Below are 20,336 nucleotides of genomic sequence, written 5' to 3' on the forward strand. Positions count from 1 at the left end.
TGGAGGCTAAGGAGAAAACAGTTGCGCATAAAAGACCAGGAAACAGTTTTAGCTTTAATATTTGCTTTTGGGAATTTACACTGAAGTTGAATTGAGTTTTTGTTGTTGTCTAGATGTGTCAACTGGTTTTAATCTGACAATATTATTAACCTGTCCAAGTCAGGCGGCATGTACTGCATTTACTGTTTGTCAATCTATGATGTTATGTGTGTGAAATCGTTCCTCGGCACAATAATTGTCATCAAAACACCTACGCCATCTCATTTGTACTGACTTCCAATATGATTACAGTGACTACTTTTATTATATATTGTTCTATAATTGATGCAATTATGAGGTCTGAATTAGGAAGAAAAAATAAAAGCTTAACACCGTGACTCAAGAGCAGCTTGGGGCACCTGGGGAACAGGAGATAGAAGGGATGCATAAATGTGCCAAAATATCTGTTTCTTCTGCTTCTCCACTTCAGGCTCAAGGGGAGGATGGAGTCCATCCCGGCTGTAACAGGGCGAGAAGCGGGGAAGACTCTGGGACAGGTCGACGTTCAGTTGGAGGACTAATACACATAAACACAGACAACAATTCACGCTCACATTTATACCTGCAGTTAAATCACCAATTAATTAACCTTATCTGATTTATGTCTTTGTACTGTGAGGGGAAGACAGAGTACCTGGAGAAAACCCACACAGGCCTGGGGAGAACATGCGAACTCTACACACAAAAGACCCGCCTTGGATTCGAACCCAACCCCTTCCTGGAGCAACGTCTCCCAAACCTCATGCTACCCACAAAAGTGTTGTGATGTAGACAAAGAATATTATCTTCAGGTTTGAGGGATAATCACATCTGTGTGTAAGCTGTTAAGTAGCGAAATAAAGAGAAACCAGATGGAGGCGCACAATCTTAAATATGTGGATCTCAAGCTTTATGCATTTTATAAACCAATTTAACATTAACTGGCTTTTCTGCCTATGCAGTTGCTGCAAGAATACATATTTAAATTTTAAAAGGAGGACTAACACATAAACACAGAGAAAAAAAATTTGTCTGTGATTTAAAGATTTAAATTTAAAGACATTAGTTTAAAGATTTTAAACTAATATTTTCTATATTTTATGCCCTTTATTTCTAATCCTGTAAAGTTATCCAGAGAACAGTACAGGAACAATAACAAAAGAAGCACCACAGAAAATCAGAGAATAAGTAGGTTGATCAATATTGTCCATTGGATTGGATTCCAGCTAACTGATGGTGAACATTTGATTCAGAAGGGCATTCTTTTTTTCAACAATGTAAGCTGTTAATTCTTTGCTAGGTAGCAACTACATAAATCTGCTAAAGCTCAAGTGCGTCCACAGAGGAGCCACCAAGCATCGAGTCCACATCCTGAATCCTAAATAAGAAGCACAGATGGCATCTAGTGTTCATGCTGATGCACAAGCGTCTGAATATTTCTGAAACATTTATTCAGCTTTGACGTCAGAAACACCTTGACTATTGATGAATGAAATATGGGAAATGCAACCTCAGTGGGGGTTACATCATAGGTTTGGCTATCCAGCTGTGACAGTGTAGTTAGATCTTCCACTCAGGTCCTGGGATCACAAGGACTAAGTGTCCAATCTGTCTTCATCAAAACCACCGTGTCCCTTTCTCCCCCTCCAGCAGCGGAAAGTCATTCACCCTTTAAATCGTCGAGCTGGAACTCGGCTTAAAAGGGGGATTGGAGGTTCAGCCAGCGGCAGCCAGTAAGAGCTTTACAGAGAGAGAGAGAGAGAGAGAGAGGAAGAGAGAGACAGACAAATTCCACCTCACGCACCCACCAGCACATGGCCTCAAAGACCTGATTAGGATCAATATCCTGTTTGGAAGAGTGACACTCTTCAGTCCGGCACGTGTCCGATAACAATAGCGAGGAGATGCGACGCAAAATACAATTACTCTGAAACAACAAACAGCATCTTACATCAGCAAAGCCAAGCTGCAGCAGGACCCGTAGTAAGTTGCTTGGTGACAGTTGCTAAGCCACCACTGGTTTCTGTCTAAGGTCTCTCTTTTTTTTTTTAATGTCTGAACTCAGGGACTTGCAATTGTGGTGAAGATGCTGTCCTTACTTTACGAGGTTACCAAGTTTTCAGGCAGATTACCCTGAAATTTTGTTTAATGGTGCCTGAACTAAGTTGGGGAATATTACACACATCAGTAGAATTCCTTTTTACTTGGTTCTATTACTCACCTACTAAAAGGACTAAAACTAATCAGAAGAGCAGGAGTAATCAGCCTCAAGGTGCTTTATGTTGTAAGGTAAAGACCTTACAATAATACAGAGAAAGCAGAAAACAATCAGATAGCTCACAGAAATCAGAAATCCAGTATTGTAAGTCAAGAGTGTTGCATTTCATATTTTATTATAAATTACTATTTAAACAGTATAAATACTGTATGTAGGTATCCTTCAGCCTAATTCAGTACATGCAGCTACAATCATGTGAGAAAACTGCAGATTTGAGAACTGTCCAGATTAAGATCTAGACGGTTCTCCACCCAGAGGGTAAGTCGCACAAAGTCACTGTTCAGGATGCTGCAGCGAAGCCTGTTGTTTGAAAGTTCACTGGAAGGGAAAAAGTGCAAAAAGCAACCTGGGTGATGGTGACCTTGAGAGGATTGTTAAGAAAAGTTAATTCAAGAACTTGGGAGAGACTCACTAAGACTGACTGAGGCTTGTGCTGGAGCACCATCAGCACAGATGTCTTCAGGAAAGGAGCGGTGGCTGCCATATTCCTAATATCCAACCACTCCTGAACCAGACACAGTTTTACGTCACTGTTGCTCAATGATCCAAGGTAAGTAAACTTTGCATTTCATTTTGAAATCAAGGTCTGGAAGAACTGTGGAGAGGGGCACAATCCAGTACAGTTTGGTGATTCGGTGGGTCATCTGCTGATGTTTGCAGTGGTTGCTCCTCTGTGTTTTACCAAATCCAAAGTCAATGAAGCATTTAACAAGGAAACTTTAGATTCAGAGAATTAATGCTTCCATCTGCTGACTGCTGATCTATGATGAAAAATATCCGACTCAGAAATACAGATGATCTGTAGACTGCTGTAAAAGCAGCCTGGGCTTCAGTGACGCCTCAGCAGTCCAACAAGCTGATCACCTCCATGTTACAACACAATGACACAGTAATTTGTAGTAAAGGAGCTCCAACCAAGAAGTAAGCTTATAAATAATTATACCTTTCAGAAGCTGGACATTCTTGTTAACATCCTTTTTAAAAAAAATTGGTCTCAGGAACTATTCTATAGTTCTCCGGTATTTCCTGTACACATAGAGCACTAACAATAAAAATAAATAAATCTTTGAATCTTTTTTAATGGCTGATTCAATTTTATTTATTTAGCCCCAAATCAAAACAGTCGCCTCAAGGTTCTGACAACATCCAATATGCCACCTCCTCCAGGAGGACAACAAGATGTTTCCAAGCCAGCCAGATGAGATAATCTCTCCAGCGACTGCCCCGTGTCGCGAGGTCCTGGTGGCTAGGCCTTAGCCCAAAAAAGTGATGTGGGTTCAGTGCTTAGTAGATCAGATGGCAGTCACAGGTGAAAGTCCTGGCGCTCCGATCCCTGGCGTTCAAAACTGGCTATACAACACTGAAATATTTCACCTCACGTTTATTGAAAATAAAATATATGAAAGTTTCTGAGGAGCACTAGTATACTAAAACAATAATGTATATTACCACATATCTGTGTACATCTTGGCTCTGTATGTAGAAGCCAATTATCTATGAATTGTATTCCCAACACCAGTCAGTTATCGAGTACCTGCACATCTCAATTAGCATCCACACATTTACTTAGGCAGGCAGGTTCATTTTGCTGTTTTCTTTCATATACTTGCACTTCTCTTTGTGATTTCTACATCCTAAACTGATGAGCTTCCGGAGGGCCTACATTTGATAGCAAAATGACATATTTAATATATTGCACAACATGCAACGTTCATATGAGGCCGAATCCTGGCACAGGAAGTGTTGTGTTTCAATTCCCATTGTGTCCACAGAATAACAGCAGGTGTGTGCGTAATCGTCCAACTGTCATATGCATACAAAAAAGTTATCATCCCAGAGACCCATTTATTATACAACAAAGTTGCTTAACAATCACGCACAGTGGTGATCCTCGAATAAATGATAATTGCACTGCATGGAAATGCATTGTATACTGGAGCACAGTCAATCTGACAGACTGAGACTCAAATCATATGTGAATTCTGGGTGTGCACACTCACACGCACACACACACGCAGAAACTACATGCTGTAACTCCCACGCGGCAGCTTTGTGTTGAAGAGCATGAACAGACCAGTGTCATCCAAAATAATAGACTGAACAGACTGCAGTATGGCCCACATCGACAGCCCAGCAGATTTGCTCGCTCCACAGTAACGTGTGTGGTCATTGCATAACAAATTCTGACATTAAAGCACGACAGTGGAGGCCAGAGATGCTTTGCCCTTCCCATTGGGATGGGTAGGGGGGGTGGGGGCTCATTCTCACTAAGAAAACTGCTGTAAACAAATTCTTTTGAATGTAAACACATTCTCTCCATTCACTGGGCACCCCACAGAAACATAAATCCTACCAATGACGTAATAAATATTCCTTTGGATAGAAATGTCTGTTGAATGGCCGTACCCATGATATAAATCTGTATTTTATATGCGCCTCTTCCACCAGCAAGAACTTTTCAAACGCTGACAAATGTTCAACATTTCTTAATTATTTATGCTTGTTTTATAGAATTTTACAGTGAATTATTTTGCATAAATAAACAAAAGGTGAATATTTTAGGGCAATACAGAATCTCATGAGCAAAGCGGTTTTAAAACTACTGGAAATAGCATAACTTGCAGCAGTGGTGGAGCGTTATTCATACGTCAAATCAAGGCTGACAAAGTCCAGAGGACCTGAAGAGGTTTGTGCAGAAAGCTATGCGAGTGTGCGTCACGCGAGTTGGTTGTTTACTGGGTTGCGTGAGAGATGGTGGTCTGGAAGGCGAAAGTGATGTTGTTTCGCGCGTGATCGAGGTAGGGGTCAGAGAAGGAGTGTGTGTCACCGGAGAAATGTCTCCACTGCATGAGCTCGGACATGCTGAGATGCTTCTGTGTCGCCCCCTTACGGTCACCTTGACGACCGAGCTGGCAGGGCCGTTCGGAAACCAGCTCCTCCTCCTCTGTGATAGCTGAAAATGAAGACCGCAAAGATGTGAGGAGGCATGATTTTCAGTCTTTTCGTGCTCTGGTGTCAGCGTGTGTGGCGTGTATGTGAGCCTACCGCTGAGTGTGCCATCCATGCCGCAGCCACAGTTCAGCAGGTCATGAGTCAGGCAGGGCTTCTCCGTCAGGCTGAAAAGATCTCGCAGGTCACTGGTGGAAAAACTCGTGTGCTCTGCCCCTTTCCCCATGTCAACCACGGTTCCAGAGAGTCCCTGTTTGGACACCTGTCGCTGAAATATACGCTCCTCAATGGTGCCTGAGAGAAAGAAACAAAACTTTAAAACACTGTTGATATGGTGCACTTTTTTTTTTGTTCGTAATTTGTATTTACGCGTTCTTGCCTGCAGTGAGAAGACGGTAGATGTGCACAGTCTTCTTCTGTCCATCTCTCCACACCCGAGCCATGGCCTGGACAGAGAAGAGGGGGGAGGATAACACACACGTATTCAGTGCCCTCTGCTGGATTTGCATGTACTCGTACACAAGGGCAGCTTCACACTTATTCGATTCATTTCATCTGCCCTAAGCAACGACCTCCGGGCCATAAATATTGGGCCAAAGTGTGTCAAAGGAAATCAGTTCTCACAGATTTCCATATTAGAAATGCCTAATTTTTTTAATACCTATTTGATCTTTTTCTCCCTGATAACAACACTGATAATTTTCAGTTTCTTTTAAGTGTGTCTTAGTGAAATCCTTCACGTTTTGGTTCCTGTCATTTCCATCGTGTTCTTTTTTTTAATTTTCATCGTGGTTTTTTTTCACTTCTGTTGTTTTTTAATATTTCCGTGTCATGGTTACCATGTCCATCTTTTACACACAGCTCACGATGGATAACAATAAAACCAAAGGCACTTTTAGACTTCATACAACCCCAACGTTTGAGTTTTTCTACCTTTTCAGACTATTACTGTTTGTATTTTACCTGAATGTCATTGGCAGGGTTCCAGTCGATGTCGTATAGCACCAGGTGGGAAGCGCCAATGAGATTAAGCCCAACCCCACCTGCTTTAGAGCTCAGCAGAAACAGGAAGTTCTGAGAATAGGGACTGTTGAAACTGTCGACCAGTCGCTGCCTCTGGTTCGTGGGGGTATGTCCGTCCAGCCGACAGAAGGTGTAGCCCATGTGTACACACAGGTCCTGGAGCAAGTCTAGCGTCCGAGTGTAGTTTGACACTACGACCACCCTGCAGGAGCACACCTACTATCAAATGTGACGCTTGAGAAATAAAGTTAAAAAAAAATCCAGATGATCCAAACAATCAATAGCGTCTTAGCGTCACACAAAAACACACCTGTCTGAAGAGCTCAGCTGTCTAATGGCGGCAAGCAGGTCTGTAAGAACCAGCAGTTTTCCAGAGTCAGCCATAGTGAATCCTCCTGAAGAATAGGATTCTGGGAAGAGATCTGCCAGCCCCTCATATAATGAACTCTCCACAGAGCCAGCATCTGTCCTCTCCTACCAACAGAACAACCCATGTTCATGGTTAGGACTGGGATTCACGATTATATATTTACAGTTTCCACTATGATCACAGGTTTCTGTCCCCCCAGCCAGCTCATAAAAAAAATTAACCTTAACAGTGACGTGGAGCAGTCCGGGGTGATTACAGAGCTTTTTCAGTGCGGTGATGCAAGCCAGATGTGTGTGGGTTTGAGTGGAGCCCTGAAGGCAGGCCCTGAAGACTCTGTGGCAGAGGAGGTGCTTGTACAGCTCTCGTTGCAGAGGGGACGGCTCGCAGAACAACGTCCAGTCGAGGCGAGGAGGCAGGTAGCGGTTGATGATTTCCTGCGTCCGCCTCAAGATGAACATGCCAGTCAGACGAGAGAGCTCGGCCGCTCGCTCCTCTCCCAAAACTCTCTCCTCCTGTTGGCAGTGGAAGATGTAAGATCAGGTTTAACACCAGATAACATTTTTATAAGAACTGCACAGGAAAGAGAAAGGAGATGGGATTACCTCTGTGCATGAGGGCTGTCTGGAGCGCAGGATTGGTTCCTCGTATACTTTTCTATAAGCAGTCGATGAGCCCAGAATCCCAGGGTTCACAAACTCAATGATGGCGTAGAACTCCTGCAGGTCGTTTTGAACTGGTGTGCCTTCAAAAGCACAAAAAACAGTCTGTTAGTTATAAAACATCTGCAAGCAGTTGTAGCTGCCATTCAGAAACTCCCTTCAGAAACTCCCTTATCGCTTTCACCTGTAAGTATGACTCTGCGATTACACTCGAGGCTGCTGAGGGCTGATGATGTTTTGATGTTGCTATTCTTTAATCTGTGACCCTCATCACAGATTATAAGACCAAAATCAACTTTCTGGACCTGAAAACAGAAGGAAATTACAAGATAAGAGTACAAAGATCAAACAGCTTCTTTGGAAAAAGCACGCTATGAGACATCGGGAGAACATACCTGCTCCAGGCAGCGCAGCAGCATTTCATAGCTTATCACAAGAACGGTGTGCAGTGGGGACAAAACGAACTGCTCTATCCTGTGGTCCTAAATACATTTCAATGAAGAAAAAAATGGAATTACTTAATAAACTCCAGATTAAAGTAGATGATTCATTCAGATACTTGTTCTCATTTTAATTATTTACAAAAAAGATATTAAATCAAGAAAAGCCGGCAATAAAAATGGAGTAACATAATTAAGTCATCGAATAAGAGAGAAGAATTACTGCAATAGAATAAAATAGAAAGCTTATAATAAAATGGATGGATTTTTTTTAAACCACAGACATGTACCTAAGAGCATGTGGGTTCCTTCTGAGTTTTAAGCAGTGTGACTTGTTGCTGTATGCACTTTAATACAGAATGGATAACATACATCAAAGGAAGGATATATACATATGCACCAAAGCAGTGAGTTCACATTCGCTTTCCAAATAAAATCATGTTGTTTCATGATTAACTGAACCAAGAACTTGTAATTATAAAACAGAATAACCTGATCCACAGTGAAAACACTGATCCTCTCACGGCCCAGCCACTTGTTGAATTCTGCGGCCCAGTTCTGTACCAGGCTGCCAGGTGTAACCACAAGCACACGCTTAGCAACTGGCCTCCCACCATAAGGTCCCTGCTTCAGCAACGTCCAAGACAGCGCCACGCTCTGGAGAGTCTTTCCCAGACCCATTTCGTCGGCCAGGATCGCACCGTAGCAACCTACAGCTCTGAACCACAGACACATAAGCACAACATCAAACCAGTGGCTCCGTTTTGTTTTGTTTTTTTGTGTGGGGCTACAACAGATTGATTAAGAGGTTTTTTGCACAGCATTTCATGATAGCCAAACAGCACTGTCACCTCATGCCCATGACACACTCGTAGAGGAAGAGCAGGCCATCCCTCTGGTGCGGTCGCAGGTGTGTGGTCAGGTGTGGGTCAAGCACAACATCGACCACTGGAAGCCCTGACTTGTTATTTAACCACTGGTGGTTGGCGGAAGGGCGAGGCATCACCAGTGCACCTAAAACGATATGAAATAATATTATTAAAATACAATATAAATATATTTTTTGCCAATTTATGTAGGTAATAAATTAATGCATCATCAAACTCCAACTTTATCCACACACCTGGAGCGAGGGGGTCATGGCGAGGTCTGCGGGTTTGTTCCTCCTCTGGTTTTGTTTCTCTGTGGCCCACTCCGCCCACCATTGTTGGAGGGCAAAAAGGTTTGAATGCCAAGCGGCAGGAGGGTGGTGGAGCAGACTTTGTGTTTAACTCCACTCGCTCTGTTTGGACCTCCTGAAAACAGCGCCCCTTGGCAAAGTCCTCAGCAGAAATGACTCCCATCACCTCCACCTCTTTCCCACCAATCGTGAGAGTCTCTCCCTCAGAAAGCGAGGCCAGCTCCGACACCTTGTAGCCACTACCTACAGTTCAGATATGCACACTTGTCAGGATCACATGTACTAGGAGAAATCAACTAGTATTGACCTACTTAGTCCTTTAGCATATTTTAATGTTTAATGCAGTAAGCTTCAGTTAAGTGTAAAAAGTATGCTTGTAGAATTTTATTTAAGATTTGAGTATTTAATTATTTTCCAGTGTTTCATGATCCAAAAACAGGCCTCTGGGGCTGACTATGCACAACTAAGGCAAAGAGTCAATAATACCTTACTTGACAGAAGCCTGGGTATTTTCCTGTTATTTTTATATTTGATCTTGAGTAAATTAAATGTCAGGTAAATAATTTTAATTACAGTACTGATGACTTTGCTTTCATTGAGTCTTAAGTCAGTCTTAATTTCTTTATATTTTGCAAGGAAAATGTGAAATAAATCGGTTCAGCAATTTACTGAAATGTGTAAACAGAGTTTTTTGGTGCAAAAATCACATTTTTTGCCTTTCACACTCTGTCACCTTTAATATTCTTGTTAGATTAGACAAAAGAAATGTAAAGAAATTATGTATTTTTCTGACAGGCTGCTAATGATAAAGTACTTGTCTTTGCCAAGTTGTGTGTTATGACACCACACTGGCTCATCCTTCGAATTAGGTGCTTTTTTATTGCTTGAATGATTCATAGATCTGCATTTACAAGACTGCACTGAAAATGAGTGAAAAATGAGCTGATGTTCAAAGAAAAACTTTGAAAGTCCTCGAGAAAGCCTGGAGAACTGCAAGTCTAGCTCCTTGGAAGCCAAATATAAAGAAATGCAGGCTATCTCAAGGCTTTTTGTATATAGTCCTATATTTAATTGGGCAGTTGTCATTTTAAATACAAGCAACAGCTACGCAGGTGACGAATTAAAATTTGATGTTGGTGTCCGTCTTACCCTTTCCGATATCCTTCCCCTCCATATCTTTAAGAGTGACTGTGCGTCCTCTTGTCACCAGCACTGCGTCTCCCTCCCAGCGCTTGTGTTTCTTCTTGCTGGCCTTACACCACACCACACTGAAGTAACGCGCCCCGTCCTGACTGCAGCCGGAGTCTGAGCCTGCAGGAGGCTGAGGGGTTTGGGGAGACCCAGGAGGGCCATCATTCACTCCTGTAACACAAAGACATAAAACAAAGTCAGATCCACCAGATGTACACAGGAAATTGACCAGCAGAGGTCACTGTCGCATCAAGCTTTTCAGCATAAAGGCTTCTACACGCCATTGTTGGCTCCACCTATCATGGAAACAAAATACAACATGTACAAGGCTCAAACAGTTAGCACCGTGAAACAATGCAAATGTCAGCAGATGCGGTCACCTTATGATCTTTCATCAGCTTCTACAAGACGGATTAAAGATGATTTCCTATAAAAGAGGAACACGTGACTTAGAAATAAACAGAGGACCAGAGGAAAATGGATCTTCTTTTTAATACAAACACGTGAACGCATAGACAAACAGTAAGAGAAATGGGCAACACTTGTATAACAACAGTACAATACAATCATTGTTGAACTCACAATAAATAGCAGTAACACCAAAAACCATCAGGGCCCCTCCCTTCTTTTGTTCGCGCAACCGGCCAACAGTTCAGCAACCAGCGAGAATTACTCACTCGAACATTTTTGTTATCCCAATAACAGATTAAGGCCTTCAAAAGTTTACTTTGTGCTTCAGTCCTGGTATCTCTAAAATTTGCTACTGGAGTGCGGCAACATGAATGGTTTTTGTACGAAGTCTACAGAATGAATAAAAGCAGCTATAAAAATAACCAAAACCTCTAGTGGAAAGTGGATTTCTACAGATGCCAGAATGGGTGGAAATGTTCTTTACACAGAGATAACAACACGTCGCTCACACTGACATCAAGTGCTTTAACTCTTACATTCATATTTTTCCAACAATCTTAGACAATAAAGATCATTAATGCCTTGCTGGCACTCCTGTAATTAGAGACTGGTGGTAGGTGTAGGCAGGAAGAGCACCACTGAGGTACATTATCAGTCAATACTACAAATATTCCCTTCCAAAATTTGGACTTTTATACATATTGGCCTGTCACAGTGTTACTGATGTGAGCTTTGTTTTATTACATAGATGTTTGTCCCCACTTTTGGTACTCATGGACACGATGATGCATTTTTAACACAGACAAGCACAAAGACGGATGGCAGCAGGTGTTATTATCCTAATTATCCTGCAGGACGTAAACAGGTTATCTGTGTGTATACGAGGCACTATGTTTCCAAAAGAAAGTCAAGTCCTGAAACTGATCGCACACAGCCAAAATAAAACAAAATTGGTGACTGCTCCAAAGCGCTTTTTTTCCTTTTTCTTTTTTTTTTTTAAAAACTGTACTACTCAGAGCCCCTCCCTTTCTCACAGTGACCACAGAAGTGCATGTTGATACTTGTTATAGAGAAATGGGCAGTCCGTGTCTCAGTCGGGTTGCCTTCAGTTTCTCCACTTTGATCTTGGCTCGCAGCAGTTCCTCCTCCAGTTCCTGCTTCCTCTTCAGCCCCTCTCTCTTCTCCTCCAGGTACAGGGCCACCTTCCTGTGATTGGCCAGCACCAGCTCGTGCTCCTCTTTGGCCAGTTGCAGAGGCCGAAACCTGTCCGGCTCGTGGTGAGGGTAGATGTCGTTGGGGTAGAGCTCATGGCGTAAGGGCAGCGGCGAGGTGGAGAGAGGGATGTTAACAGAGGAAGGAGCTGGAGATAACGACGCTTCATAATCATGGATGCTGCCCAAGTCCTGCTCTCCCTCTCGCTCCTGGCCTCCTTCCAGCCGTGGTCCTGTGTGCGCTGGGAGGATGGGAAGGTCTGGCGGTGGTTTTACATCCTGTTCAGCGTCCAGCTGGACCACCTCATGGGGGATACTTGGGACAGATGCAGAGTAATCCTGAAGTCCAGCCAGAGATGAGCTGCTGCCAGGATGTTCGATAGGAGAGTTGTGCTTGCTGTATATTAATCTACAAATGGGAAAAACAGGATTAAAAAAATAAATAACTAAGTGAGCCTGGAGTGCTTAAGCAGCATTTACTATATCTTGTTTATGTGAAGTGTGTTGAAACCTCTGCAGGTGGGTAAATCAATCAAAGAATTAGGTGAATGATCAGGGAACATTAAAGGGAGTGAAAGGAAATTAAAGGATTTGGCAACAAGTCTTGGTGGTTACAACCTCACACGTGTGAAGCGTTTTTGATCCCACTCTTATTCATCACTAGGATTTCTAACTGTGATGACTGCCTTTTAATCTGAATTATTCAGTGCATTTTTCTCCTCTGCGTACTCTCTTAATCCAGCATGAGGATATTTAGCAGCGTCTTACTTTTTGTAGTGCTGAGAACACAAGATAAATAATTATTTTGGAGTCAAGTTTCTGATAGAATTATCAATGTGAAAACCAGACCTATGTATTTTCCAAATGTACTGATGAGCCGCCAGTAAATGATGGCAGGTCATGCAGTATGTCCTCTTGAGCCTGACAGTGTGCAGTGAGTAATCTGATTGGGTTTGGGAGCATGAACGGCAGCCCCTCCTCTCCCTCGGTATGTCCAAAACTCTCATGTGACTTGTGTTATCCTTTATCTTTCTGTGCATATGTGTTCTCATAAGTGCAACCGTACCTGCGCAGCGCCTGGTCCTTTTCGTGGATGGGCACGTGGTGAAACAGGTGAGGGATCATCTCCATAATTCTCCTGGTTGGCTCGGAGATGCTTGCTCTGTACTCTGGCTGGGCGTGTCTCCTCTGCATCACTTCCTGCTTGGCTGACTCCTTCAGTCTCTTGTAGAGGGTCCGGAGGCCCTGAGCTGTGCGATGGGGTCTGTCTCCTCCCAGGGCATTGTACTGTTCAGCAACAGTGTCCCAGCACTTGTTCTTGTCCACGATGACCGCGTGCTTGTTGGTGTGCTCCTCCAGGATTCGGATGTGAGGCCGGACCAGCTTCAACAGGTCCAGCTTCTCAGAGAGGGTGAAGTTGGAGGAGCGGGCTTTACCCACCATACTGGACAAAAACACAGAGCTGGATGCCATCTTCTAGCATACTGGGCTCACGCAGACCAAGTCTGGCCTATGGCTGTCACCCTTTAGTAACCACACTCAGTGGTGTGGGCTCCTCTCTCTTCCCACCTGTCTTTTTTTCAGTCCCCGCCGCTCTCTTCTCCTGGTCCACGGTGACACACCAACACTGGTCTAACTCAGATACATGTCACATTTCCCCCCTTCGTCTTCTTCCTCTCCAAATCAAACATAGGCTATGTCTAACAAGTGCATGGATTCTCACACTACTCCTGGACTCCCTCTCAGCTACGTTGCACAACAAAAACAGGCTGTGCTGCACACAATAAGAATCAGGCTTAACTAGGCCAGCCTCGTTTAGGCCCCCGCCTACCGCGGAGGGCTTTGGATGAATTCCTCCCAGCTTAGGCTGACGTAGCTAAGCCGCTTAAGCCCAGCCCGACCTACTTACAGCTCGGTCTCTCTAAACCCCAAACCGAGCACAGCACAGAGCACAGCAGAGATACACCGGCTCTACAGTGTGACAAAGGGAGTGCTGCAGAGGGACACTGCCCTCTGCACATGTGCCACAACAGTTTGCAAACAGCACACTGTAAGGTGTTAAAGTGTCACATGTCTAACGTCCTAAAGTGAGTGATGCTTTGAATCAGCGCCGGCTTAACTAACTGAACCGGGGGGGAGGGGTTTGTGAGCGCGCTGCGCATGTCCGTGGAACCCGCGCTTCTGGCCGTGCTTCAGTGTAGAATGAATGCAGACGGGGAACGCCAGCTCCGCAGCGCACGCGGCGACTCCGTTGATTAAATACGTGTGTGGGGCGCGTGCAAAAACAGCTCCAGGAAAGCGTGCTCGCGCCGCGCGGTCTCAGGAAGTAAAACAGAAGCAGTGGCTGCTCCGACAGGAGGAAGGGGAGGAGAAGGAGACGCTGATCCCGAGCACAGTCCGAATCTGGCCGCTAATTTGCATAATGCTGGACCTGCTGTCACTCAGCCTTCGCCCGCCCGGTTTAACATCTATCCTGTGTGCGTGTTATTATTAGACAGAGCGGAATGCTATTTATATAAACGTTATATCTCATTATAGTGTCTGCTTGCAGCCTCTGCGCGGGGTTTGCTCGAGTTAGACTTTGCAATATAACAGCGAATTTAAACAGCAGTGGTTGGTACGTGTAGGGCACATTATGAGGAATAATCGCTAATGTGGTGGTGATGACGATGATGATGATGTCCATGTAATTTATAATACTGGCTCTGCAGTGCTATAAATTACATGGACAGGCCAGTAGCCTTAAACTCTCTTTTGGGACCAGCCGTACCTTATTTTACACAGCAAACATGAAAAAGCTTCAGGTCCTGAATGATCCATTTAGGACCGACAACCTCAAGCCAAATATTTGTGATTAGTAACGTCCCTGCCTTTAATGCTGTGTATCGATTAACCGATTATACAAATGTAGCCCAAAAAACCCCAAAATAGATTGCACGACACATTTTTAAGGAATAAATTACAAAAAATAAAAAGCAAAATGCCCGATGTTGCAAATATGATACAAATTTAATCTCATATATCAAATTAATATTTTTTTTGTCATAAGGGTCATTGTACACTACATTTTCAAAAAGTTGGAAAGTTATTTTATGGTTCAGGGTTTAAAGGATTTAGAAACACGATATATTATCTTGTATATTATTATAATTATGTTGTTTATAGAAATCCTGGAGGATTTTCCGGTTTGTGTTCTAGTCACTGCACATTTTTGTGTTGATTATTTACTATTTAGTATTTCTTCTTTTGTACTGATATGGACTGCAGGTGGCTGTGAATGCAAAGTAGATGGTGTGGCTCAAGTAAATATACAGCAGAGCTTTGTGTTCAAGGTGACAGTGTTTGTATCATCTCTGTCTTTATTTTAAAAAGGCAACAGAATCAGTATTGTTCTGTATGTACACATTAATATACATGATGCTTTTTGCCTGAGGCAAAAAAAAAATTGTCAGCAGAGTGACAACGTCTGTCCCCCTTCCTCATCTTTTGCATATTTGTCACATTTACATGTTTCAGATCATCAAACAAATTTAAATATTAGACAAAAATAACTTGAGTAAATTCAAAAAGTATTTTTTAAATTATAATGTATTAAGGGGGGAAAGTTATCAGAGCCTACATGAAAAATTAACTGCCACCTTTGTAAAATCATAAATTAATTGATTAACCACAATTTTTAGAAAGTTAAGTTCCGTTTCTCTGTCTACGCCCGAGTCTGATTAATGCCAGACCTGCTGAGTTACTAAAACCAGTCTGACAAAGTGAAGTAGGTTCAAAGATAAAGCAACACATCATGCTACGATCTAAAGAAACAGCTGAGAAACAAAGTCACTGACTGTCACAACTGTCAGTCAGGCTTTGGCTTTGGGTCTCCAGTGAACCACGCTGACAGCCACAAATGAAGAAAACTGAACAGCGGTGAACCTTCCCAGGAATGACTGGTCTACCAAAATTACTCAAAGAGTGCATCGACGAGTCATCCAGCAGGTCACAAAAGAACCCAGAACAGCATCTAAAGAATTGCAGGCCTCAATCACCTCAGTTAAGGTCAGAGTTTATGATTCAACAATAAGAAAGAGAAGGCATCCATAGGAGAGTTCAAGGAGAAAAGTACTGCTGACCAGAGAGATCACAAAGGCTCGGCTCACATTTGCCAAAGAAAAACATCTTGATGATCCTCGAGACTTTTGGGAAAATATTCTGTGGACTGACAACACAAAAGTTGAGCCTTCTGGAAGGTTTGAATCCCGTTACATCTAACATAACACAGCATTACATAAAAAGAGCAACGTACGAACAGTCAAAAGTGGTGGTACAGTACTCTGATGGTCTGCGGCTACGTGGACGTGGACAATTTGCTGCAATTGAGCCATGAATTCTGCTCTCTATCAGAAAATCCTGAAGGAGAATGTCCGGCCATCCTTTTGAGTCCTGAAGCTTAAGCTCAGGTTCTGCAGCAGGAAATTGATCCAAAACACACCAGCTCAAAATGGCTCAAAAAAGAAAAGAAAAAAGAAGAAGACGGTTTTGGAGTGTCCTAGTCAAAGTCTGGATTTAAATGTGTTTGAGAGGCTTTGACATGACCTTAAACAAGCCACTCATGCTGGAAAACCCTCCAATGTGGCTGAACTAAAGTAATTCTGCAAAGAAGAGTGGGCCAAAATTCCTCCGTAGTGATGTTAAAGACTCATTGCTACTTATCGCAAACACTTGATCGCAGTTCTTGCTGCCAAGGATGGCAAAAGCAGTTATTAAGTTCAAGGGCAATTACTTTTTTCACACAGCATCAGGTAGGTTTAGACAGCTTTTCCCCCTTAATGAATAAAATCATCATTTAAAAAAAAAAAACCACTTCATTTTGTATTTGCTTGGGTTGTCTTTTTCTAATATTAAAATGTATTTGATGATGTCAAACATGTAAGTGTGACAAATATGCAAAAAAAAAAAAAGATTAGCAATAAAGAAAAATGAAATCTTGCATAGATTTATTGCTCCAGACGCCTTGAGGCTAAAAGCTATTGAAAACCATAATTAACGACATTTTAGAATATTTGTCATAAATAAAGTACAATTATCAAAAACAAAAATAGTCCCATTAAAAAATATTAATGTATAAAATATAACGGAGCCCACAGCTTGGTCACTTGAGAGCTAATGAAACAGAAATGGCTGTTTCAGTAGAACCTTCATGACTAAACTACCTAGACCTAATGAGGCCTCAGGTATGCTGCATGCTGAGGCTTGCACTGTCTTTGTCATTGTAACACACAGGGTTAATTGGTTTAGCTTTTAATCTCACCTGCATTTAATTAAAAACTAATTGGAAGTCTTGTTTGGTTTAGGAGCTATCCATCTTAAATAACAGCTTGTAATGGAACCATGATTTTGTTTTCTGGTGGAAATCTTGAAGCTTTTCTCATTTTCAAACGTTGCATCTCCTCGTCTCCTCAAGGAGAGGGGAATGCTTGCTGGATTAACTTTAAGCAAAGACACGCAGGTATACAAATATATGTAAAGGCTTTTATTCCAGCTTTTATAAATATATAAAAGCTGGAATACTTAAATCATGGTACAAGAAGAATTCTATCTGAAATTCTACCTCTAAGTTGTAGCAATAACTCAGTGATCACACCATCAACCCTTCACTATTTGTGGGTGTGATTAAAAAAATAACTACGTTTAATTAAAAGAAATATAAAAGTCATCATGAGCAATGTTATGTCCATCTGATTCATCAGACTCCTTTCCCTCCTGGCCTTCCACTCTTTGTTGTGGTCTTTTTTTCCTCTCTCTCTCATATGAGGCAAACGTATTTGTCCCCATATTTGTCTTTGCACATTCCCTGACATACATTGCTGAAACTATGAGAATCTCCCTCCAGGAATCAACTGACATTTGTGAGTTTTCATATTGCTGCTATGATTATTAAATTGGGCATAAGAAGTGAGAAGATGGGGCAAGAAAAAGACAAGGCTTTACATGGCTGTTTGTTTTTTACCTGCTGGTTTATAGTCTTCGGCAGAGGCTCCTAATTCAGGGTTCTGATGCTTTGTCTCAGCCTCATTTTCCTTACTCTCAGTTGCACTGAGAACACGAGCCAGAACCTTTGACAAGGCTGGGGCAGCTTCAGGCTGGACGTTAAACTCTGTCTTACTTGCACCTGGTGTTGCAAGGCTTCTCTGGACCTGCGAAATGAGGTACGGACAAAAGAGAATTCTTAATATGAGGAAGTGTGATAAAAAAATAATGGAAAATAATCAAATTAGAATAATAAATACTGAGGGTTTAATACTGTAGGAAAAATGTTGAGAAAAAAAAATTACTTTATCCAGTGCATTGCCTGAACCAAGTTTGGGGGTCAAAGGCTTGGATTGAGCCACAGAAAGTGAAGTACATGCACCAGGTGGCACAAATCGAGGCTTTTTCACTGCATTACCCAAGAGCTTGCTGGGAGCTCCAGAGCGCCGCATCTTTCTTTTTCCTAAAGACAAAAAGCAACCGATACAATAGTCAGATTGTCTATTCTTATTTAATTCACTTAATGTACAGAATTCACCTGCTTGCTGCATACATGCTACTACTGTACATTACCTAATGTATATATTATATATAATGTCCCCCCCCCCCTTTGCACAAGTCGAGGAGCGTGTCAGGTTACATTTCACTGTGTGTTATACTTGTATACATGTGACGAATAAAGAACCTTGATCCTACAAGCAGATTAATAACTGCCATTATATTATTTTTCTTAGCACATTATTGCACTGGTTTAATCAGTGACTCAGAAAACAGCACATTCTGAAATCAAAATTTTCAACCCTCTTGAGATTTGATTCAGTGTGGTGAGATGTATTTTTTGCACTGTGGGTTTCATTCTCCAGTAAGTCAGTGTTTCATCCAGTAATAAAACACTAATATAAAGCTAGAAGACGGGTAGCTTCCTCCTGACTGCTTTTCTCTTCTTTTGTGTATATTTCTGATCAGTGATCAGTTTTACCTTCTCACAAAATATAAAAGGAATTTATGCACACTAATATAGTAAATTTAATGCATTACGTTTTATGCAAATACAGTAACATTTGGTTGACACAAAATCCCAACAAACACCTGGACTTGCCTTAAGGCGTTACTGCATGACTACCGCTTATTACAGACGGTTTAATATCCTTTGAGTGGTTTAATATCAGGGGAAAAAAGAAAAAAGAAAACAAAAATATCTTCCTCAAAGGTACTCACTTTAATAACTTCGTAGGAGGCATGTAGCAAAAACTATCTCGTTAGCTCAAAACAAATCCAACTCCAACACTATTCCTTTTAATGTCACAGTCCTTTAGCATTATATAAACACATCTAGCTAATGATTTGTCTCTATTAATAGCAAAAAATTGAAAACTTGGATTATTTGCATATGTAAATTCTGCACTGGGTAAACTGTGCATATCGAGACGAAAATAACTCACTCAATCCTTTTTTATCATACATAAATCCTTGGGGTCACTATCCCTCTGATGGCTTTCTAGCTTTTTCACGTCCTCAATTTCTGCTTATGCTGGAATAATCGGCATATCACGATAATTTCTAGATAGCAACATGAACCTGTTACACAGCCAGCTAGCTAACACTAGCATAAAGATGATAATAACGCGGTTGGAAGTCTAATTTAGGCTTTATTATCAAGTCAGATAATGTGTGACAACGTATTGTACATACCCCGACGAGCTAAAAGTTAGACGAAAACACCTGACATCGCAGCCTTTAACTCAATTGCAACAGAACTCGCCTTGTCTTTCCTCTTCAGTGACTCTAGCACCGGTTCAGTTTCTCCCGCTGAACAGTTTGAAGAATCTGATTGGTCGAACCAATACAAATGGGCGTGGTTAAAACGAAAGGGTACGTTTGGTTCTTCTGTCCCTACAGTTTAGCCGTCGCATTCAATGGAGTTTATATCCCGCTTGAATTTCAGCAACCGGTCGATCGATAACTTGTGAATCGAGCTCACCTACAACTCCCTTCACCCCTTCATTAAATCACAGTGAAAGCGTGAAAGGAGGAATATTTGGGAAATCTAAATATTGGTATAACCGTTTAAGTAAGCTGCTATTCGTAATATTTTGTTTCACTAGCACAGCTACCACAGTAAACTCGCCTCACATGTTTTTTGCAAGGCTAAGGCAAACGTGTCAACTTTTCAAAATTTACCGCAAATTACTTAATTTGAGGGTACCTGAAAGTAATACTTATATAGTAGTTGTATTAAGTTATTTTCGCTAATACTTAATTATATTGATATTTAATAATATTAATTATTAATACTGATATTAAATTATAATACTGACAGGACCTTTATTAAGGGGGGAAAAAAACCTATCCAAACCTTTCTGCATAATTCAAGTGAGGTTGAGCTTCAGGGTAAGAACGGATGGCTGGAGATTCTCCTTCAGGATTTTCTGGTAGACCGTAGAATTTATGGTTCCATCAATTACAGCAAATCATCCAGGTCCTAAAGCAGCAAAGCAGCCCCAGACCATTACACTATCACCACCTTGTTTGACTGTTGATATGATGCTTTTTTTAATGAAGTGTTAGTTTTATGCAGTTAGTTTTAT

General features: G+C 41.8%; 2 protein-coding genes across 3 annotated transcripts; both read right to left on the reverse strand.

The window, feature by feature from the left end:
* Positions 1–2,392: 2,392 nt before the first annotated feature.
* Positions 2,393–19,552, reverse strand: rad54b (RAD54 homolog B). 2 transcript variants are annotated; one of them, XM_084944254.1, is made up of 16 exons: positions 19,441–19,552; positions 18,054–18,211; positions 17,729–17,915; positions 10,067–10,279; positions 8,861–9,160; positions 8,589–8,751; positions 8,230–8,455; positions 7,693–7,779; positions 7,482–7,602; positions 7,241–7,380; positions 6,860–7,150; positions 6,579–6,742; positions 6,209–6,470; positions 5,625–5,691; positions 5,342–5,539; positions 2,393–5,249 (listed from the first exon to the last, which is right to left on the reverse strand). In XM_084944254.1, the coding sequence occupies exons 2-16, from the start codon at positions 18,198–18,200 to the stop codon at positions 5,029–5,031; spliced, it is 2,787 nt and encodes a 928-aa protein (XP_084800380.1). In that variant the 5' UTR covers positions 18,201–18,211; positions 19,441–19,552; the 3' UTR covers positions 2,393–5,028. The 2 variants fall into 2 exon arrangements, with proteins under 2 accessions (XP_084800380.1, XP_084800381.1); XM_084944255.1 differs by lacking the exons at positions 17,729–17,915; positions 18,054–18,211; positions 19,441–19,552 and adding an exon at positions 10,489–10,576.
* LOC146377681 (fibrinogen silencer-binding protein-like) lies at positions 10,583–13,949 on the reverse strand. The gene is made up of 2 exons (XM_084944256.1): positions 12,797–13,949; positions 10,583–12,139 (listed from the first exon to the last, which is right to left on the reverse strand). Exons 1-2 carry the CDS (start codon positions 13,201–13,203, stop codon positions 11,584–11,586), a joined length of 963 nt encoding a protein of 320 aa, XP_084800382.1. The 5' UTR covers positions 13,204–13,949; the 3' UTR covers positions 10,583–11,583.
* Positions 19,553–20,336: the final 784 nt, after the last annotated feature.

Source organism: Perissodus microlepis, chromosome 11 (genome assembly GCF_051167445.1).
Source record: "Perissodus microlepis isolate ML-2025 ecotype Zambia chromosome 11, ASM5116744v1, whole genome shotgun sequence".
In the NCBI taxonomy this organism is placed as follows: Eukaryota; Metazoa; Chordata; class Actinopteri; order Cichliformes; family Cichlidae; genus Perissodus; species Perissodus microlepis.